The 22,299-nt window shown below is 51.3% G+C and overlaps 1 protein-coding gene across 1 annotated transcript in view; it reads right to left on the reverse strand.

The window, feature by feature from the left end:
- Positions 1–14,929, reverse strand: part of ANKRD52 (ankyrin repeat domain 52) — a 20,533-nt gene extending 5,604 nt beyond the window's left edge. The window contains exons 1-27 of the mRNA XM_050749127.1: positions 14,787–14,929; positions 14,373–14,456; positions 13,828–13,906; positions 13,560–13,630; positions 12,327–12,527; positions 11,708–11,795; positions 11,421–11,563; positions 10,908–11,120; positions 10,568–10,646; positions 10,146–10,260; positions 9,862–9,944; positions 9,638–9,755; positions 9,363–9,431; positions 9,038–9,178; positions 8,878–8,958; positions 5,277–5,388; positions 5,014–5,085; positions 4,543–4,744; positions 4,207–4,294; positions 4,013–4,130; positions 1,968–2,187; positions 1,695–1,782; positions 1,498–1,581; positions 1,244–1,389; positions 944–1,026; positions 645–727; positions 379–470 (exon numbers count right to left, since the gene is read on the reverse strand). Coding sequence (XP_050605084.1) covers positions 379–470; positions 645–727; positions 944–1,026; positions 1,244–1,389; positions 1,498–1,581; positions 1,695–1,782; positions 1,968–2,187; positions 4,013–4,130; positions 4,207–4,294; positions 4,543–4,744; positions 5,014–5,085; positions 5,277–5,388; positions 8,878–8,958; positions 9,038–9,178; positions 9,363–9,431; positions 9,638–9,755; positions 9,862–9,944; positions 10,146–10,260; positions 10,568–10,646; positions 10,908–11,120; positions 11,421–11,563; positions 11,708–11,795; positions 12,327–12,527; positions 13,560–13,630; positions 13,828–13,906; positions 14,373–14,456; positions 14,787–14,813 — 2,980 coding nt within the window. The 5' untranslated portion in view covers positions 14,814–14,929. The remainder of the gene's footprint in view (positions 1–378; positions 471–644; positions 728–943; positions 1,027–1,243; positions 1,390–1,497; positions 1,582–1,694; positions 1,783–1,967; positions 2,188–4,012; positions 4,131–4,206; positions 4,295–4,542; positions 4,745–5,013; positions 5,086–5,276; positions 5,389–8,877; positions 8,959–9,037; positions 9,179–9,362; positions 9,432–9,637; positions 9,756–9,861; positions 9,945–10,145; positions 10,261–10,567; positions 10,647–10,907; positions 11,121–11,420; positions 11,564–11,707; positions 11,796–12,326; positions 12,528–13,559; positions 13,631–13,827; positions 13,907–14,372; positions 14,457–14,786) is intronic.
- Positions 14,930–22,299: the final 7,370 nt, after the last annotated feature.

Raw genomic sequence — 22,299 nt, forward strand, 5'->3', positions numbered from 1 at the left:
GGGAGAACTGAGGCACAGAGTCCTGTATCCCAGCCAGCCTCCCCCAAGCCCTGAAGTCTTTTCTCTGTGGAGGGAGCCAAGGCAGGCAGGTACCCAGCAGGGGCAGAATCCAAGGGTGACGAGGGCCCAGGAAGACTGACAGGCAGATTCTCTAAGTACGGGCTAAAGGGTGGACATGGGAATCAAAGCCTGGGGTGTGGAGTCCTCCTGACCCTGCAGGCTCCCCTCCGAAACTCCAGAGTACTGATGTGGGCTCCCTACTCTGAAGAGTTCCCTTGGGAAGAAAATCTCATGTAAAGCAAGATTAAGAAGTCACCTCCTAAAGAATGTCCCTGACCCCAAACCCAAGAGAGGCAGGGGGCTCCAGACCCCACCCACCTTCTTCATCCACAGCCAGCACTGTGGCTCCACGACTCAGCAGGGCCTGTACCACAGAAGCTAGACCATTCCGGGCAGCAATGTGGAGTGGCCTTGGAAAAAAGGAAAAAGAAGGAGCTTGATGCTAAGCTGCCCTTCCACCTCCAGACAGGATGGCAAGGGTGCTGAACAAATACTATAGGCTCCAGAGAGCCTCTGAACAGCAGCCACTCTTTTGCGTCACCCACCGGCCTCCCCCAGCTAGGAGCCCCCTTCCAGGCACTCACATCTGCAGCGCACTGTTGGTAGCGTTGATAAGGCCAAGGTCTTGGGTTTCCGCCAGGATCATGAGGGCACATTTCTCATGGCCCTGAGGGAGGGGAACAGAGTGGAGACTTGTGAAGTAGAAGTGTGGCAGGGTGCAAGGCAGGAGTTGGGAGAGTAACAGGAGGACAAACAGCTGCCCCACCAGTGGGATGTGCTGGACAATCCTCACTTCCGCCCTAGTCCCCTCTACAACCGAGACCTACCTCTCTTCATCAAGCTCTGCCCCTTATGCAGTCCCCCAATCACTTCAGGTAAGTACCTTGCTACAAGCCAAGTGGAGGGCCGTGTTCTTGTTCTCATCCAACACAGTAAGGTCTGCCTTCCCTCGATACAGCAGAAATTCTACGAGAGAAATGTGACAGAGGGACTGAACCCTCCCTCCAGAAGCAGCAGCCATCCCGGCTCTCCACTTTGCATCCCGTCTGCAGATGGCGAGACATCCAAAGACAACCCTCCTGATGTCTGAACCCCAGCCCCAGCCAGCCTCCACAGGCAGGGCTGACCCATCCTGCACATGCCCCAGGGGAGCTCCTCCCTTCCACAAGTGGCCCCTACACACCCACAGCAGCGGTCTGCCCGTTCTCAGCTGCCGTCATGAGCGCAGTGCGGCCAGTATGGTCAGTGGCGTTCACCTCGGCTTGGTGCTGCAGCAGCATCCGGAGCCCAGAGACATTGTCCGCGAAGGCAGCGGCGTGAAGGGGGGTCCTGTAAGACGGGGATCAGGGTAGATTAAAATAGGGAAGAGTATACTGCCCAAGCAGAAAGAGGAAGCCAGAGGCAACTGGACTTCTCCCCAAGTCTTCTATCACCCACCGTCCTTTGGCATCTCGGCTGTTCACAATCTTGGCACCCAGAGCTCCCAGCAGCATCTCTGTGGTGCTGTCCTGGTTATTAATCCTAGAGGAACAGGGAGGAGGGGTCATCAGGAAGGACAAGGGAAGTAGGCTACCTGTCCTAAGCTCAGGTCATGGGCCCTCGCAAGAAGGGCTGACGCAGCAGAAGGGACTTACACTGCACAGTGCAAAGGAGTGAAGGGGTTTCCTTCCAGGTATGAAAACGGGCTGTGTTCAAGTAACAACTCCAGACAATCTTCGTGTCCTGGGCATGAGTAAGGAAGAGTTGTGATGGAGAAAAACAACAAGGTTCCCTGTCTGTCCTGTGTCTTGACACTCCAGTCCACTTCCAGATTCAGATCAACCCAGGTCACTCCCAAAACCCACCCGTCCTCCTCTACACACACTCCAACACATACTCCTGTGCCTGTGGAGGCCCCAGTCTAGTACCAGTGTAGGAGGCCCAGTGCATGGGCGAGTATCCGCTGTAATCCACCCCGGCATCCAGGGGGTCTGTGGAAAGGGCAGCCTGCAGCAGGGTCCGCAGTACTGCAGTGTGGCCACAGGCTGAGGCCAGGTGAATGGGTGTGCGGCCCTTAAAGTCTCGGCACAGCACAAATGCGTCGTGGTCCAGCAGGGCAGCCAGGCAGTCCTCACAGCCAGTCACTGCCTGTGAGTAACATGGGGGTGTGAAGGGGATGAAAAGCTCCTTCTTTTCTGCTGGCCTGTTGCTTGAGTCTGGCTCAGGAGTAAGAACCACTTCCAGGGCTCCAATCCTTGTCTTTTTTTTTTTTGGAGACAGAGTCTTGCTCTGTCACCCAGGCTGGAGTGCAGTGGCACAATCTTGGCTCACTGCAACCTCTGCCTCCCAGGTTCAAGCGATTCTCCTGCCTCAGCCTCCCGAGTAGCTGGGATTACAGGCAGGTGCCACCATGCCCGGCTAATTTTTTTGTATTTTTACTAGAGATGGGGTTTCACCATGTTAGCCAGGATGGTGTTGATCTCCTGACCTCGTGATCCGCCTGCCTTGGCCTCCCAAACTGCTGGGATTACAGGCATGAGCCACTGCACCTGGCCTCAATCCTTGTCTTTACAACAATGATTATTTTTTTTTTTGAGACAAGAGTCTCACTCTGTCACCCAGGCTGGAGTGCAATGGTGTGATCTTGGCTCACTGCAACCTCTGCCTCCCGGGTTCCAGCAATTCTGTCTCAGCCTCCTGAGTAGCTGGGATTATAGGCATGCACCACCACGCCCAATTAATTTTTGTATTTTTAGTAGAGACAAAGTTTCACCATGTTGGCCAGGCTGGTCTCGAACTCCTGACCTCAGCTGATCCACCCGCCTTGGCCTTCCAAAGTGCTGGGATTACAGACGTGAGTCACCGCGCCCGGCCCTTTACAACAATGATTCTAAGTGTCAAAGACCCACATCTCCCTCCTTGACTCTCTCTATGCCAATAAACATTCAGGATACTAAGAGTTAGAGCTCTGGAGTGAAAGACTAAACAGAGAGAAGAAGGAGACTAAGGGATCAAAAAATCTTGTGGGAGGAGGAGGCAGCTGAGGACAGGTGGTCGCGGAAGAGGATCTAGGTGGTGCTGACATTATGCGATGGGATGGGGCCAGCAGGGTATCCCAAGTAGAGTGAGTGGTAAGCACTCAGTTGTATGTGATTACAAAGCACAGATATCGGCCAGGCACAATGGCTCACGCCTGTAATCCCAACCCTTTGGGAGGCCAAGGCGGGTAGATCTCATCATCAGGAGATTGAGACCATCCTGGCTAACACAGAGAAACTTGGTCTCTACTAAAAATAAAAAAATTAGCTGGGCGTGTCATCCCAACTACTCGGGAGGTTGAGGCAGGAGAATCGCTTGAACCCGGGAGACAGAGGTTGCAGTGTGCCGAGATCACGCCACTGAACTCCAGCCTGGGCAACAGAGCAAGACTCCGTCTCAAAAATAATAATAACAACAATAATAATAATAATAAAACAAAGCACAGATACCAGGGAAATCAGCTGGGGATGTCAGGGACTCATCCTGGAGCAAGCACAAGGCTCAATAAGATCCTGGGCACAGCATGGGCCTGGTGGCTCGCACCTGTAATCCCAGCACTTCAGGAGGCCAAGGTTGGGGGATCACTTGAGCCCAGGAGTTCAAGACCAGTTTGGGCAAGATGGTAAGATCCCCATCTCTACAAAAAATACAAAAATTAGCTGGGCATGGTGGCATGTGCCTATAGTTTCAGCTACTCAGGAGGCTGAAGTGGGAGGATCACCTGAACCCAGGAAGTCAAGGCTGCAGTGAGCCGTGATAGTGTCACTGCACTCCAACCTGGGCAATGGGAGTGAGACCCTGTCTCCAAAAAAAAAGAGACTGGGCACAAAATCCTGGCTCGCCTCCTTGACAATTGGATTCCCTACTGCTGGTGAGTCCCGTGCTCCCACACTGAGGCCCACATGCAAACAATTCCCCCCAGAAGCTCACTCACCCCGCGGTGGAGGGCGGTGCGGCCCCGGAGGTCAGCAGCATCAGCTGTGGATCCTTTCTCTAGCAGCAGATGTACACAGTCCACATGGCCATTCATGATGGCCAGCATCAGTGGGGTCCTACAGAGGGGCAGGAGGAGAAGTGAGGATCCCACAAGGACTGGAAAACCTGCACCCCACCCTGGCCCACACTCACTGTCCATAGGCATCCATGACATCTGTGATGTCAGCTCGTTCCCCACTGTCGATCAGCAAGTGCAGGGAGTCAGTGTGGCCAGAGGCAGCTAGGGGAAAGGGACCCCGCGTCAGGGCAGGGCCAAGAGGAAGAAGGGAGGTGAGGTCAAGCCTAAAGGACTTGGGGTCAATGTTACAGGAAGACCTGGGCCACAGAGAAATCTCTGAGGATAGGAAGCTATGAATCAGGGCTTGAAGTCTCTATTCTCCTCACCCTACTCCACTTTCCAGCCCCATTCCCATCCAGGAGGGATCTGGCATGGCAAGGGTAAGGCAGCAGCCTCAAGTGGGCACTAACCAGCAGCGTGCAGGGGCGTCCACTTGCGCTTGCGCTCCTTGATGAGGGCAGAGGCGCCATGGGCCGTAAGCACCTCCACACACTCAGTAGAGCCGCGCTCCGTGGCCAGGAAGAGTGCGGTCCGGCCCTTGTGGTCCCTTACGTCCAGATTCACCAGCGTCTCTGCCAGTGTCTTCAAGGCTTCACAGTGACCGTTGTAGGCCTGGAGGGGTGCAGGCAACCAGTGCACACAGCTTGGGACCTTCCCTGCTCTTCCCTTCCCCTTCTCTGCTCTTGGGGTCCATGGGAAGCTCAAGGTCTTAGTCCTCGACAAGCTCCTTGGGCCCCTCAAGGCTTCCCACCCTGCACTGTGTTTATCCCCTCTCCCACAAAAAGGCAGAAGCAAGGATAACTTCACAAGTGCTGGCACCTTTGTTAGGGCCTGGGAACAGGCAGGACAAGGAAGGCAAAAGAAAAAGACATGGGACTCACAGCTAAGTGCAAAGGGCTGACTGGAATGGTGCTCTCCACATCCTCCAGGCAGTTAAAGGACATTTCTAAGAGCTGTAATGGACAGGAAAGTAGGTGCTGAGACTCTGGAACTCCTAAGATAAGTACCCCAGTCCCTGACTCGCAGTAATCCCCACTAAGCCTCTGGATCTGAAGACCACATTTGATTGAACCACCCTTAGTTTTGGAATCCACAAACCCTGTGCCCCTGCCTCCCCTCCTGCAGGCCGGGCCCCAACACATACCAGTTCAAGGTTCTGTCTGTTGCCATAGGCGGCTGCATAGTGCACAGCTGTGTAGCCCTGCCTGTCCCGCAGGGAGGGGTCTGCACCGTTATCCAGTAAGAACTCCAGACAGCTGGGGAGCCAAGGGTAGACTATGAGGCAGGGACAGGCCCAGCCCAGGAGGGCACAGACCTGGGAAGGCCAGAGGAGAGGACCAAGGGAACCCCTCCAGGCCTACCTGGCCGCCACCGGTCCTTAGCTCTAGGTAGGTTCTCTAAATCCTATCCATTCTTCAATCCTAGCTCCAGACCTACTTTACCTTCTCAAAGTCTGCCCTGAACCCCTCTGGCTTCAATGCCCTCCTTTATCCTCTGAACGTTCTCCTAGAGAACCTAGGGCATGATGTTCAGTTATCAACCTTCTGCTGACTGACAGGCTTTCCCCACCTTCAGGCACACCGACCCCTGCTCTAGGATGCTTTCTCCTCCCAGCCCAGCCGAGTAAGTCCTGTTCATCTCAAACTCAGTCCCAGCTTCTCTCCTCTGTGAGGCCTTTCCCAACCTTCCCTGGGGAAGGTACCTCTTCCTCTGTGCTCCCTTGGCAGCCTTCTCATACCTTAGTAGTAGTTGTAGTCGTAGTAATAATAATAAAGTATTTAGCACTTACTGTCAAGCACAGTTCTAAGTACTTCATGTATATTAAATAATTTAATCCTCATAAAGATCCTATGAAGTAGATACTATTTTTATCCCTACTGTGGGTGATGAAATTGAGGCATAGAGAAGTAACTTGCTGCAAGTAACAGCTGAGCTTCTTGGATTTTAGTGTCCTTTTTAAAAAAATAAATCCTAGGCCAGGCAGGGTGGCTCACGCCTGTAATCCCAGCACTTTGGGAGGCCAAGATGGGTGGATCACGAGGTCAGGAGATCGAGACCATCCTGGCTAACACGGTGAAATCTCGTCTCTACTAAAAATACAAAAAATTAGCCAGGCGTGGTGGTGTGCATCTGTGGTCCCAGCTACTTGGGAGGCTGAGGCAGGAGAGTGGCGTGAACCCGGGAGGCAGAGCTTACGGTGAGCCAAGATCGAGCCACTGTACTCCAGCCTGAGCGACAAAATGAGACTCCGTCTCAAACAAAACAAAACAAAACACAAAAAATATATAAATAAATCTTTTAAAAAATTATTTAACTTATTTACTTTAAATAGAGACAGGGGCCTGGCTCAGTGGCTCACGCCTGTAGTCCCAGCACTTTGGGAGGCTGAGGTGGGCAGATCACCTGCGGTCAGGAGTTTGTGGCCAACCTGGCCAACATGGTGAAACCATCTCTCTATGAAAAATACAAAAATTAGGCTGGGCGTGATGGCTCACGCCTGCAATCCTAGCACTTTGGGAGGCCAAGGCAGGTGGATCGCCTGAGCTCAGGAGTTTGAGATCAGCCTGGGCAACATGGTGAAAACCCGATCTGTACTAAAATACAAAAAATTAGCCAGGCGTGGCAGCGTGCACCCGTAGTCCCAGCTACTCAGGAGGCTAAAGCAGAATTGCTTGAACCCAGGAGGTGGAGGCTGCAGTGAGCCGAGAGCATGCCACTGCACTCCAGCCTGGGCAACAGAGTGAGACTTGGTCTTCAAAAAAAAAAAAAAAAATTAGCTGGGCATGGTGGTAGGCACCTGTAATCTCAGCTACTCGGGAAGCAGAGGCAGAAGAATCACTTGAACCCAGAATGCAGAGGTTGCAGTGAGCCGAGATTGTGCAACTGCACTCCAGCCTGGGTGACAGAGCAAGACTCCATCTCAAATAAATAAATAAATTAATTAATTAATTAATTAAATTTAATAAAATAGAGATAGGTTCTCATTATGTGTTAGCCAGGCTGGTCTCATACTCCTGGGGTCGAGCAATCCTCCCACCTCAGTGCTGGGATTACAGGCATGAGTCACTGTGCCTAGCTGATTTTTGTGGGTTTTTTTTTTTTTAGAGATGGGGTCTCACTATGCTGCCCAGGCTGGGGTGCAGTGGCTATTCATAGGCATGATCATACTGCACTGTAGCCTCAAACTCCTGGGTTTGCACGATCCTCTTGCCTTACCTGCACCTGCCTCCTGCGTAGCTGGGAATACATGCATGTGCCACCGTGCCCAGCAAAAAATAAACTTTTTGTTTTAGAATATTATTAGATTTATAGAAAAATTGTGGGCTGGGTGTGGTGGCTCACATCTGTAATTCCAGCACTTTGGAAGTCTGAGGCAGGAGGATTGCTTGAGCCCAGGAGTTCGGGACCAGTGTGGGCAACACAGAGAGATTCCTGTCCTACAAAATAAATCAATTTAAAAAAAAGAAAAAGAAAAATTGTGAAGATAGTACAGGGAGTTCTCACATACCCTAAACCTAGTTTCTCCTGTCATTAAATCATCTTACATTAGTATACACAAGTGTCCTTTTATTTATCTTTCCCAACAGATTACTAGCTTTCAAAAGACAGAAATTTGGGACAATTCTTCCTTTTAAAATTTTTATTTATTTATTTATTTTTTCAGAGACAGAGTCTCATTCTGTCACCCAGGTTGAGTGGACTGGCGTGATCTTGACTCACTGCAACCTCCACCTCCCTGGTTCAAGTGATTCTCCTGCCTCAGCCACCTGAGTATCTGGGATTACAGGTGCCTGCCACCATGACCGGCTAATTTTTGTATTTTTAGTAGAGATGGGGGTTTCACCACGTTGGTCAGGCTGGTCTCGAACTCCTGACCTCAGATGATCTGCCTGGGGTTACCCCCACGCAAAGTGCTGCGATTGGCCTCCCAAAGTGCTGGGATTACAGGCGTGAGCCATCGCATCTGGCCTATTTTTAATTTTAATTTTTTTGAGACAGAGTCTTGTTCGGTTGCCCAGGCTGGAGTGCAGTGGCGTGATCTCGGCTCACAACCTCCACCTCCCTGGTTCAAGCAACTCTCCTGCTTCAGCCTCCTGAGTAGCTGGGATTATAGGTGTGCGCTACCATACCTGGTTAATTTTTGTATTTTTAGTAGAGACGGGATTTCGCCATGTTGGTCAGGCTGGTCTTGAACTCCTAACTTCAGGCTATCGGCCTACCTCAGCCTCCCAAAGTGCTAGGATTACAGGCTTGAGCCACCACACTCAGCCTCATCTTTTATCCTTAGTATCTAGCATAGTACTTGGAAACTAGTAAGTAAATATTCAGTTAATGCTTGTGGAATAAACAAATTATTTTGTACATTTAGCTTTTCTAATCCTCTCAAGAAGACTGGCTGGGCACGGTAAGCTGAGATTGTGCCACTGCATTCTAGCATGGGCAACAGAGTGAGACTCTGTCTCCAAAAAAAAAAAAAAAAAAAAAACACATCCATTTCGTTCCTTTAGGGAAGGAACTGTGTCTCATACTTCTGGGTTTTTTTTCCCTGAAGCTCCGAAGTTTCAATCTCATACTTTTTGTCTTTGCCCACTATGGACTAAACCCAGAGAGCTCAAGACACACTGCTGGCTGACCAGCAGTACAGCAGCAGTGTAGGGTGGAGGTTCAGAGTAGGTAGGAGGACAGCAGGGCCAGAGCTTGCATGGGTGGGAAAGCACATCCCAGGGGCCCTCTCTGCTACTCACAAGAAGGCCTCCTTCCTGCGGGACTCCTTCAGTGGCTCGTCCTCTTCGGCATCATGGCTGGAAGGTGTGTGGGGTTCCGCTCTGGGGAGGAGAGAGAGAAAGTCAGGGCCAGGCTTAGGGAGGTGAGTGGGACTGAGAAGGACCAGACTGGTAGCCTCACCTCCTGTAAGTGTCGGAAGCGGCAGCGTAGTGGAGGGGAGAGCAGCCTTTACAGTCAGCCTCGTTGACACCTGCCCCAGCAGTTACCAATGTTACTGCACACTGGTAGCTACCGTTAGCAGCTGCATAGTGCAGTGGTGTCCTGAGGAAGAAATGAAGGAGGGTGGGGAAGAGAATCAGAGACAGATCCGAATGTAATCAGATGTGCAGCTAAATGCTGCTTCATAACACTCTCCTTATTTAACTCTCCAATCTCAACCCTTCCTCCCTCTACCATGTTTCTCTAATCAGACATTCCCTATGTTTACCCCTGCATATCAGCATACCTGCCAAATTTGTCCCTCCTCCTTAAGTCAGCTCCACTGCTCAACAGCAAATTAAGACATTCAACATTCCTAAAAGAAAGATGTGTTAAGAGAGTTACAGCCTCAAAGGGAAGCCACAGGCCCAGGGTGGGGCTAAGGAGGGATGGAACTAGCAAGCCCTTTCTGCTGTGACTGCTCTCATTGTGAGAGGGGGAATAGATCTAGGCAGGCAAGAATGACAGGCCCAGACCTTTGCCCAGCTCCCTGCTCAAAGGATGGGAGAAAGAAAAACTCACCCTCCGGAAGCAGCAGCATGAAGACAGGTACGGCCAAGGTTGTCAGGTGTATTGATGTCAAACCCAGCCGAAAGCACATGCTCGTTGCTGAGTGAAGACACAATGCTGTACAACTGACCTGGAGGCACAGAACAGCCACAGGTCACATCTGAGAGTGTTCAGCAGGGAGGGAAAGGCCTTTGCTCCCCTCTACACCTGCCAATCCCCAGCCCATCAGCACATACCTGAGGAAAGAAGCTTACGACAACAGTCAGAGAATCCAAAGAGAACAGCTAAGTGCAGGGGGAACATGTCATGGATGCCACGCCTAGAGACAAGTTGAGGAACTCAGTCCTTGGGTCAAGGAGGGACCAAGTAAGACCTCTTCTTTGACCCACCACTACCCTAGAGTCAGGGAAGGAGGTTCTCCAAGGTGCCCTTTGGCAAGCTTCTCTGTGACTCCATGGTTGATGTGAGCAGTCTATGCAGATCTGGGCAGCCCAGAAGTGGAGTCAGGGCCCTGACTCACCGGGCGGTATCTGCGCCATTGGTCATGAGGGTGCTGATGAGCAGCTCGTGTCCGTAGCGAGCAGCCACATGCAGTGGCGTGTTCCCAAATTTGTCGGCACAATCAATCTCACTGCCTGTGAGGGGATACACACACACAAGCTCAGGCGGACCTCAGGCTTAAGACCACTCTCGTGAGCTAGCCACGATTTGAGTGCCTACTATGCATCAGGTGCCAGGCCCAGGATTCTACATGTTTTATCCTGTTTCTAGGCCTTAGGAGACTGGGCAGGGCAGAGCAGGGCCATTTCCACAAGTCCCTTGGTCAGAGTTCCAAGGGCCTATCCTACTGGAAGAGGGTAGGAGACGGAAGTTAGGGAGATTCTAGAAATGAGTTCCTTGGGGGAGGAAGGGATGAGAGCACAAAGTCTCCCAGGTCCATACCATTCTGGATGAGGATCTGGGAGCGTGTGAAACGGCCATGGATTGCAGCCATGTGCAGAGGACTTTTCCCTTCTTTGCTCTGTGGAAACATGGTGGGTTTTTGTTTTTGTTTTTTTCCAGTGCAAAGCACAGAGAATGCCCTATCTCCTTCCAAGGACATATCTCTAAGGACAAAAGGGTCATATGGCACCTTCTTAGCCCACTCTCTCCTGAGTCCCTGGCAAGGTCTGATTACCCCAGGAAGCAAGTGGATAATTCCACGAGAGTTATCCAGATACAGTCAGGACCCCTAGAGCCAGGTTTCGCTCCCCACTGGTCTAAGCCTTATCCCTTCAGGCACCTGGTAGTTGACGTCAGCCCCATTATTAACCAATAGCTCCAAGCAGAGAGCGCCATTGGTGGAGACTGCAGCCACATGCAGTGGTGTGAAGCCCTTGTCATTCGGCTGGTTGACATTGGCTCCGGCATTCACCAGCTCAATAGCCACAGCATCCTGGCCCAGGTAGCAGGCGATGTGCAAAGCTGTGTTTCCAAAAGCGTTGGGCTCATCGATCTGGATATTCAGCAGTGAGAGTAAGGCGGTATCAGTTTAAACAAAGTAGAAGCCAGCACATGTAGCCTACAGATCCCAGAAATCCAATGACTGCCTCAGTTCCTCTGGGGTTTCTGACCGAAGGTACTAAGGTACTCAGGGTACTATGGCTAAGGTAAGCATTATTCAGACCCTCTCTACCACGCCCTTCCAACCTCCCAAAACTACACCAACAACCCAATATCTCATATCTCCATAACAGACTCTATAATCTCCTACTCACTGACCATAGTCCCCAACCCCAGAGCTCAAAGCCCTGACCTCCGCTCCCATCCGAAGCAGGTACTTCACCACTTCAATCTGGCCACTGGCAGCAGCTGTATGGAGCAGCCCATAGCCCTTGCGGTCCTTGCAGCCGAGGTCTGCTCCCCGTGCCACCAGCAGTTTCAGGACCTCCAAGTGCCCTGAGAAAAGAGAAGACACTCTAAAGGAAGTAGAAGATAAACTCTAAGGCCCGGCACTCCTCTCTTCAAAGGCTGCAACCCCATATCCCTGCTCTAGGAATCCTAAATGTTAAATTTCTGATTTTCCCGTGTATTCTCTCTCACCTAGAAAAGCTGCCCAGTGTAGAGGCTGCCGCTCCTTTTTGTCACAGACATTCAGGCTGGCTCCCTTGTTGAGGAGCAGGTTCACCGTCTGTATCAGGATATGAAAGACACCTGTTCAGAGTCAGATTCGTGCCCTCAACCTACCTAAGAGCAGAGGCCTCATCTCCTGAAAAGGCTGAGGCAGCCTAATGCCTTTTTCCATGAGCAAAACAACCTGGAGGACTTGAGGGAACAGCAGAAGCAGGCACTAAGGAGGAGGTACTGGAGAGATCTGGAACTTTGAGGGAAACAAGGGAGTCTCTTCAGGTGATTTGGTGGTTCTTAAACTCTTGTCTTTGCAAATGTGCTGAAAGACACGTACTCTCTTCAGAAAGGCGTGTAAGCAAAAATTTTGCTTAGATATTTTCTAAGCAAAATCCAAGGTTTTATCAACCTCCTGAAGTCCAAGTTAAGAATTTTAATCTAGTCTGACCATTCATTTAGCGCTTGAGTTTTAGTGTTTATATAACCATCTGGGCTGCTTATCCTTCAGGCTTGAAGGCCCAGAAGCAGGGAAAGGTGAGTAGGAAGGTAAGAAAAGGGAAAGCCCCAGCTGGGCCTGGATGGGAACAGTCCTCACCTCAAGATGCCCACTATGCACTGCATGGTGCAGAGCACTGCGCCCGCTCCTGTCAGCCACGTTGAGGCTGCTCAACAGGGGTGCCAGAGCCTCAGCACACTTGGTGGCCCGGTTGGCAGCAGCCACATGCAGTGGTGTCTGCCACAGCTTGTCCCGGGCATTCACATCTGCTGAATGTGCCAGCAGCAGCCCCAGCACCTTCTGTTGAGGGGCAGGGGACAAAAGAGAGAGTAGGAGCGGGAGGTAAAACAACAGGAAATGGAAGGAGGAATAGGTCAGCAGAGCATCTACCGCCCCGTCTTCCCCAGCACAGAGTCTCTTCTCATTTTTCCAACATCCCTAGCCTCTCAATACCTACTTCCCATCTTCTGGATCTTCTTAGAACTTGAGCTCTTCCTTACCTTGCTGAGTAAAACAAGGACCCTTTGCTCTTCTTCAAGCCACCTGACTCGCCAACTTAGACCATGAAAATCTTCACTCACACATACATCCATTCCCAAACAAATCTACACATGGAGATCCACACATCCCAACCCCCCACCACTTCTAGGAAAACTAAATGCTCTTGCTGCACCTTGCCCTGAACACCCTCTTTAGCCTTCTCATAGGCACCAAAATTATTTTCAGTATCTCAGTAAGTAAACAGATACCAGTTCCTTTGCAAAACCCGAGCTAACATGCCCCTCCTAACCACCACCTACCTCATTCCCACTGGCCTCGGCCCCTCCCCCTGGTAGCTGGAGCCAGGGAAGTGATGAACTGAGGAGGAGGTCCCCCTTTCCCTGTCTGCAGGGCTGATGGGAATAGGGCAAAGGACCCAACTGATGAAATATGTTTGGCCCCTGTGCTGTCAACTTTCAAGCTACTTGAGGGCCAAGGATGCAACAGATTACTATACCCATCCCCCATCACAAGGAAAGAAATCTCAGTGCCCAGAGGGGGATCAGACTTAAGGTGGCCCCCCAGGGAGGGATGAGTCACTCAGGCCTGGCAGCAGGGCCCCCGCAGTCTGCCAGCCCAGTGTTAAGCTCTCCCTGAGTCACATCAGCTGGCAGCACTCAGCCCCCTTACCAGCCAGTTCTAGGGGTAGGAGGGAGGGGCCAAGATTTGATCTCCTCACTACCTGGGGTAGAACAGCTTGTAGGGCTGAGGACTGAGGCTCCTTGACCCTTAACTTCCACCTTTAAGCAACTCATCCTTTTTGAAAGGGTAAAAGAAGGTGGGGGCGCATACCTCGTTTCGGGAGGCAGCAGCACGATGAAGAGGGGTCAGCCACAGTGTGTCCTTAGCATTGACATTAGCACCTGTGGGGATATAATTTCCTATTTTGATGGAAGGTGAGGAGGGGGTATGAAGGAAGCCAGTAATCAGGCCAGGAAATCTGAATGGAGCTGGAGCCTTGCCTGGACCAAGCCCGGGAGAGCAATCCTTGAATATCAAAAAAGACTCCTCCCCTCCCTTCCCTCCCTATGTGCCACACCTTCCAGCTCCCCACTTTCACCTGACATCAGTAGCAACTGGAGGATGGGGACATCGCCTACGTAGGCAGCAGCATGCAATGGAGTTCGCCTCTCTTGGTCCTAAGAAGGCAAAAAAGAGGAGGGACTGTGGGCGCGGGGTGAGGGGGCTATCAAGCACCCCAGCCCAAGCCTCAGAGCTCCAGGCCCTTCCCCACAACCTCTTCCCATAGTTTCTGCAGGGTCCTAAGTCCCAGTACTGGGAGTCAAAGGCAAGCACCTAGGGAGGGTGGAGTCAGGGCCAATGGGCTGAGAAGCCGGCTCCTTTTTCCAGGAGGGGTGGGGGCGCTGCAGACTCCGGAGGTTCAGAAGAGAACAACGTTCCTGGGCATCCCCAGCCCAAGTGATCTGGGCTGCAAGCCTGACCTGCTCTCCATCCCCAAATGCAGAGTAGGCTTTCACTCCAGGATGGAAAGAACTGCGGCCTCATCTGAGCAGAGGAGACACGGAGCCGCCCCACCGGTGGGGAGGGGTCCAGAACACGGGAGCCAGGATTCCGGTCTCGCCATCCTCCCTGCTCCCAACTCACCAGCACATTGATGTTCTCCTTCTGCGAGAGTAGGGAACGCACTTCCTCCACATCTCGGCTAAAGATGGCCTGGACCAGGGGCGGCTGCAGGGAGAACCGGCAATCTGAGAGCGGGCTGGAGCCGGAGCGGAACCGGTGTGGGGGTGGGGGTGGGGGAGCACCCAGGTTTGGGGGGGGGCGTCCGTGGAGGGGCTCCACTCTGGGGATTCTGGCTGGAGCGGGCTCCCGCGGTGCCTCCTCCGGTTGCCAGGTCCCCAAGGACACCGGCTCGGTTGAGGGGAGCGCGGCATGGGGCGGGGCGGGAGCTGCGGGAGCCCCGGGCTCGGGCCCAGCCTAGGCCGCACATCCCCGGGCTCGCGTGGCGGTAGCGCGGAGCCCTGGAAGGAGGAAGCGGGGAAGGGCAGGAGGGCTGACCTGGTCCGTGATGCTGAGGATCCCCATGGCCCGGCCCGGGCTCCGTCCGCATCGAGCTCCCGGCGGCGGCGGCGGTGGCTCCACCGGGGACACGGAGCGGCCCAGGCGGCGGCTGCGGCGGCGGCTGCAGGGAGAGCGCGGCCCCGCCTACCGGGGGGCGGGCGAGCGGGAGGCCGCAGCGCTCCCTGGCGGCCGTCCGAGTCCCGGCGCTCCCAGAGCAAACGGACCCCAGCCGCAGCGCCCTCCGCCCCACCCTGGCGGCCCCTGCAGCCCCTGCACCCCCGAACTCACGCGCCGGCTCCCCGGCTCCCGCAGCTGGCTGCGCCAGTCTGGCGGCCCAAGGGGTTCCTCACAAGATCCTAGCGGAAACCTGGGCCTTGGTCCCGCGGTGCTTCCCAAACTGAGGACCGAACGGCGGGCCAGATCTCACCCAGCCCACAATGCTCCCGCCCGAGCTAACTCCTCCCGTCAGCGATTCCACACCCCGAAATCCCCCACAGACTAGGGGGAACTGGCGGGTGGAGAACTGGGAATTATGTATGGCAATATCCCCAGAGGGAGGGAAAGCGTGTATCTCCACTGGCGGATGCGTGAGTTCGGTAGAGAAGAAATAGCAAAAGTGCTCAAAATGCGGAGAAACCCCAAGGAGGATTCTACTGCGGAAAACACCCACAAAGAGGCCATGACAACTGGCAACTGGAAAAGGCCGCCAAGACCAAGAGAAGGGACATTTTCCAGCTCCTTACTGATTCCATTGCAAGGTTAAAGTGGAAAACACTCAACAGTTTCTTCCCAGAACAGCATGTGGCGCTTCCCCTCCTCCAATGGAGAGGCCAGAAAGCCGTCAGTTAGAGAAGAAATGAATGGAAGTCATCTCAACCCAGAATTGGAAAAAGGAGGAAGACGAAAAGTGAGTTGAAAAATTGATACAATTTCTGAAAGGTGATCCAGGGTCCTGTTCAAAGTTTCACAACTCAATACACATTGAAGAGAACACATAATGGACGAAGTGCAGCATGCTGGCGTCTTGTCAAGGCTTTATATATAAAGGTCCTCCCTTGCGGGGAGAGGAAAAAAATTTAAAAATAAAAATACATTTTATTTTATTTTGTTTTTTGAGACGGAGTTTCACTCTCGTTGCCCGGGCTGAAGTGCAGTGGCATGATCTCGGCTCACTGCAACATCCGCCTCCCGGGTTCAAGTGATTATCCTGTCTCAGCCTTCCCAGTAGCTGAGACTACAGGCGCCCACCACCCTGCCTGGCTAATTTTTGTTTTTGTTTTTGTTTTTGTTTTTGTTTTGAGACGGAGTCTGGCTCTGTCGCCCAGGCTGGAGTGCAATGGCCGGATCTCAGCTCACTGCAAGCTCCGCCTCCCGGGTTTAAGCCATTCTCCTGCCTCAGCCTCCGGAGTAGCTGGGACTACAGGCGCCCACCACCTCGCCCGGCTAGTTTTTTTGGGGTTTTTTTGTATTTTTTAGTAGAGACGGGGTTTCACCGTGTTAGCCAGGATGGTCTCGATCTCCTGACCTCGTGATCCGCCCGTCTCGGCCTCCCAAAGCGCTGGGATTACAGGCTTGAGCTACCGCGCCCGGCCATAATTTTTTTATTTTAGTAGAGACGGGGGTTTCACCATGTTGGTCAGACTGGTCTCGAACTCCTGACCTCAGGTGATCCACCTGCCTTGGCCTCCCAAAGAGCTGGGATTACGGGCGTGAGCCACCGCACCCTGCGAAAATACATTTTTAAAAAGCCTTCCTGGCCGGGCGCGGTGGCTCACGCCTGTAATTCCAGCACTTTGGGAGGCCGAGGCGGGCGGATCACGAGGTCAAGAGATCGAAAGCATCCTGGCCAACATGGTGACACCCCGCCTCTACTAAAAATACATAAAATTAGCCGGGCATGGTGGCGGGCGCCTGTAATCCCGCCTACTTGGGAGGCTGAGGCAGGAGAATTGCTTGAACCCGGGAGGCGGAGGTTGCAGTGAGCGGAGGTTGCAGTGAGCCGAGGTTGCAGTGAGCCGAGATGTGCCATTGCACTCCAGCCTGGGCAAAAAGAGCAAAACTCTGTCAAAAAAAAAAAAAAAAAAAAAAAAAAAAAAAAAAAAAAAAGCCTTCCCGGTCAACATGGTGAAACCCCATCTCTACCAAAAATATAAAAAATTAGCCTGGTGTGGTGGTGCACACCTGTAATCCCAGCTACTGGAGAGGTTGAGGCAGGAGAACCCACTGCTCTCCAGCCTGGGTGACAGAGGCAGACTCTGTCTCAACAACAACAAAAAAAGCCTTCCCTTGCCTTCGTACTAGAAAGATACTTAAGACACTAGTAACAGTCCTTTTTTCCTTGAAAGAAAAACTGGGGTACAGGAAATAAGGAATGAGAGGGAAATTTACCTATCACTATATACCTTTTAGAATTTTTAAATTTTTTACCATATTGAAAATAAAAGTTAAAATATTGCTTAGGAGCAATCACTCCGTGATTCCATGCACACACAAAAATTACAAAGAAATAAAATGTTGCGGCCGGGCGCGGTGGCTCAAGCCTGTAATCCCAGCACTGTGGGAGGCCGAGACGGGCGGATCACGAGGTCAGGAGATCGAGACCATCCTGGCTAACACGGTGAAACCCCGTCTCTACTAAAAAATACAAAAAACTAGCCGGGCGCGGTGGCGGGCGCCTGTAGTCCCAGCTACTCCGGAGGCTGAGGCAGGAGAATGGCGTGAACCCGGGAGGCGGAGCTTGCAGTGAGCTGAGATCCGGCCACTGCACTCCAGCCTGGGCGGCAGAGCGAGACTCCGTCTCAAAAAAAAAAAAAAAAAAAAAAAAAAAAAAAAAGAAATAAAATGTTGCTTTAAACTTACCTCTTCTAGGAAGTCTCCCCTGGTTAATAGGCTCTTTTCCTTTTGTTCTCCTTAACACTTACATACTTAGTTTATACTGCCACAATCTGGTTAAATTGTACACCTTTGTTTCTCATTTTACCTTTTTTTTTTTTTTTTTGAGATGGAGTCTTGCTCTGTCGTCCAGGCGGGAGTGCAGTGGCACCATCTCAGCTCACTGCATGCTCCACCTCCGGGGTTCACGCCATTCTCCTGCCTCAGCCTCCCAAGTAGCTGGGACTACAGGTGTCCGCCACCATGCCAGGCTAATTTTTTGTATTTTTAGTAGAGACAGGGTTTCCCCGTGTTAGCCAGGATGGTCTCGATCTCCTAACCTCGTGATCCGCTCACCTCAGCCTCCCAAAGTGCTGGATTACAGGTGTGAGCCACTGCACCCGGTCTCATTTTCACCTTTTTTTTTTTTGAAACAGGGTCTCACTCTGTCACCTAGGCTGGAGTCTGTCGCCAAGGCTGGAGTGCAGTGGCTTGATGTCAGCTCACTGCAACCTCAGCCTCCTGAATAGCTGGGACCACAGGTGCACACCACCACACCTGGCTACTGATTTTTGTTTTTGTTTTTGTTTTGTTTTGTTTTGTTTGAGATGGAGTCTCGCTCTGTCGCCCAGGCTGGAGTGCAGTGGTGTGATCTCAGCTCACTGCAGCCTCAACCTCCTGGGCTCAGGTGATCCTGCCTCAGCTGCAGGAGTAACTGGGATTACAGGTGGGCACCATCATGCCCCGCTAATTTTTGTAGAGACAGGGTTTCGCCATGTTGCCCAGGCTAGTCCCAAACTTCTGAGCTCAGGTGATCTGCCCACCTTGGCCTTCCAAAATGCTGGTATTATAGGTGTGAGCCACCACGCCTGGCCATAAAGTGGATTTTAAACTCCTTGTGTCAGAGTCTTCTCTAACATGGACTTTAAATTTTTTTTTTTTTAAATGAAAAAAAATTATTTTGAGCTTTCCGAAGGAAAAGGTATTGGTTTTTTTAAGCTCCAGAATATCAGTATAGAGAAACAGGCACTTAATATTTGATGATTGATGATGATGATGAAGCAGCAGCAGAAACCAAAGGTAGCAAAGGATCAAATGGGTATGGGTGTTGGGACTTGGCTATTGGGTATTATGGGCCTTCCAGGAAGGGCTAAACTAGGATATGGCCCAGAGGATGAGAAGCAGGGGCATACATGGTATCCATTGCCCAAAATAACTCTTGGTAACCTGAGGAATTGGAGTCAGGGATTGAGCTGGGGTCACGTGCCTGGGTCTGGCTAGGGGATGAAGGTGAACAAGAGATGTTGCCAGCCTGGTTCTCTGGGAAACTAGAGGGAGGAGGAAGGGCTAGAAGAGTTATTTTTAATATTATTTAGAGCACTGAAAGAGGATTTCCCAGTAGGGAAAAAAAGGATTTGATGTAGGGAACACTGATACTATCAGGGCTCAGGGAGATACACAGGGTATGGGAGGAGGAGGCCAGAAGTGGTGTTAAAACCCTCTTATATGGACAGTCCTTCAGGATTGAACTACTGCATTCATGTTTGGGTAACTCTAGACAGATGGCTACCTATTTTTAAGCCTCAGTTTTCCTTCTTCTGACAAATGTGAGGACTAAATGTGAGGACTCATCCAATGTACAGCCCTGTACTAACTGGTTGGGAGGTCAAAAATTAGAAGTAATGGTGTCTCTTTATGAGGAGCTTATAACTTAGTAGATGAACATACATATACATGTTAAACAACTACAGAATATACGATACATGCTAGATTACATGGCAGTATGTGTTCAGAGTAATGTTGAAGGAAGGGTTCAGTCAACGGGGTCTTCCTGGAGGAGGTGTGTCTTGAGTCAGTACTTGAAGGAAGTTATTGATGTAGAATGGTGGAGACATGGGAGGAAATTGGTTGTTTCAAGCATAGGGACTAAACTAGGAAAGTTTAAATGGCAGTGATTAGTTAAACTAATTAGTAGGGGATAGCAAGCAAATTGGCTTGGCAGGCCTATTGGACCTTGGAGATTCTGTAGCAGTCAACTTGGTTAAAGCAGAGTGATAATGAGGTCACAGTTCAGTTATGTATCCCAGTTAATTTCTGTCTTTTAACCAACCAGATCCTTACTCCTCATTCAAAGCAGCTGTCTCATATGTATAAGCCCTTAGTCAGAGGGGGGTGGGGCTGGACACAAGAGTGGGATTATAAAGAGTAAATCTGTCCTTTAAGGTCATGTGCCCATCAGTCCAGGCATGGTGGCTCACGCCTGTAATCCCAGCACTTTGGAAGGCCAACATGGACATATTGCTTGAGTTCAGGAGTTCGAGACCAACCTGGGCAAGATGATGAAACTCTGTCTCTACCAAAAATGTGGTAGTGTGCTCCTGTGGTCGCAGCTATTTGGGAGGCTGAGGTGAGAGGATCACTTGAGCCTGGGAGGCAGAGGTTGCATGAGCCAAGATCACACCAATGCACTCCAATCTGGGTGACAGAGTGAGACCCCCGTCTCAAAAATTAAATAGATAAATAATAAAACATATTCATTTGGTCAATAATTATTTTGAATTGGTAGTACTAACTGCTATGGAGGCAGAAGAGTTTATATAAAATGGGTTTTGGTGATCACCCAATGGCCCTTGCTTACTTGAAATCCAGAGAATATGGGCTCAAACTTTTTTTTTTGAGACAGAGTTTTGCTCTTGTTGCCCAGGCTGGAGTGCAATGGCACTATCTAGGCTCACTGCAACCTCCACCTCCGGAGTTCAAGCAATTATCCTACCTCAGCCTCCCAAGTAGCTGGGATTACAGGCATGTGCCACCACGCCTGGCTAATTTTGTATTTTTAATAGAGACGGGGTTTCTCCATATTGGTCAGGCTGGTCTTGAACTCCCAACCTCAGGTGATTCAACTGCTTGGCCTCCCAAAGTGCTGGAATTGCAGGTGTGAGCCACCTTGCCTGGCCTTTTGTTTTTTCTCTTTTTTTTTTTTTTTGAGACAGAGTCTCCATCTGTCACCCAGGTTGGAGTGCAGTGGCACGATTTCCACTCACTGCAACCTCTGCCTCCTGGGCTCAAGTGATTCTCTGCCACAGCCTCCCGAGTAGCTGGGACTATAGGTGCGCACCACCACATCTGGCTTTTTTTTTTTTATTTTTTTATTTTTTGTAGAAATGGGGTTTTGCCACGTTGCCAGGATGGTTTTGATCTCCTGACCTCATGATCCGCCCGCCTCGGCCTCCCAAAGTGCTGGGATTACAGGCCTGAGCCACCGCGCCAGGCCCAAGAACCACCCTCTTTCTAGACCAGATGTTTGTTCCACATTAATTAGAACAGCATTGCAACACAGTCTTTTTTTTTTTTTTTTTTGAGACAGTGTCTCACTCCCATCACACAAACTGGAGTGCAGTGGTGCAATCATGGCTCACTGCAGCCTCAACCTCCTGGGCCCAGGTGATCCAACTCAGACTCCCAAGTAGCTGGGATTACAGGCATGTACCACCATGCCTGGCTGATTTTTTTTGTATTTTTTGTAGAGACAAGGTTTCACCATATTGCCCAGACTGGTCTCAAACTCCTGGGCTCAGGTGATCCACCCACCTGTGCCTCCCAAAGTGCTGGGATTACAGGTATGAGCCACCATGCCTGGCTGCAACACAGTCTTATTTACTTTATCCCCTGTCCCTGCACATAAGCACCACACAAAACACTTCTCAGGGAAAGCTTTCCTGAAAGTGGAGAGCTTGACTGAAGATTTAGCAAGCAAGCAGAGGAAAGGTTTGTACTGTAATAGCATGAATTTCTTGAAATTCAACAGCAGGCACCACCATTCTTTTGCACCCACCTAATTCTAGTCTCTCTTTTGTTTTTGGAGAAACAAGGGTCTCTATGTTGCCCAGGCTGGTCTTGGACTCCTGGCCTCAAGTGATCCTCCTACCTCAGCCTCCCGAAGTGCTGGGATTACAGGCATGAGCCACTGTACCTAGCCCAGTCTCTTTTTTTTTTTTTTTTTTGAGACGGAGTCTCGCTCTGTCGCCCAGGCTGGAGTGCAGTGGCGCGATCTCGGCTCACTGCAAGCTCCACCTCCCGGGTTCACGCCATTCTCCTGCCTCAGCCTCCCGAGTAGCTGGGACTACAGGCGCCCACAACCGCGCCCAGCTAATTTTTTGTATTTTTAGTAGAGACGGGGTTTCACCGTGGTCTCGATCTCCTGACCTTGTGATCCGCCCGCCTCGGCCTCCCAAAGTGCTGGGATTACAGGCGTGAGCCACCGCGCCCGGCCCAGTCTCTTTCTAATTGTTGATTTCTTTCTTCCTCTCCTTTTTTCTTTTATTCACCTGACTTTTATCAAGAGCATTTTTTCTCTTTCTTTTCTCTTCCCCTTCCCTCCCCTCCCCTCCCCTCCCCTCCCCTCCCCTTCTCTCTCTCTCTCTCTCTCTCTCTCTCTCTCTCTCTCTCTTTCTCTCATGGAGTCTTGCTTTGTTGCTCAGGCTGGAGTGCAGTGGCACAATCTCAGCTCACTCCAACTTCCGCCTCCTGGGTTCAAACAATTCTCCTGCCCAACCTCCCGAGTAGCTGGGATTAAAAGCGCTCGCCACCACGCTTGGCTAATTTTTGTATTTTTAGTAGAGATAAGGTCTCACTATGT

The sequence above is a fragment of the Macaca thibetana genome, chromosome 11 (assembly GCF_024542745.1).
Source record: "Macaca thibetana thibetana isolate TM-01 chromosome 11, ASM2454274v1, whole genome shotgun sequence".
Lineage (NCBI taxonomy): Eukaryota > Metazoa > Chordata > Mammalia > Primates > Cercopithecidae > Macaca > Macaca thibetana.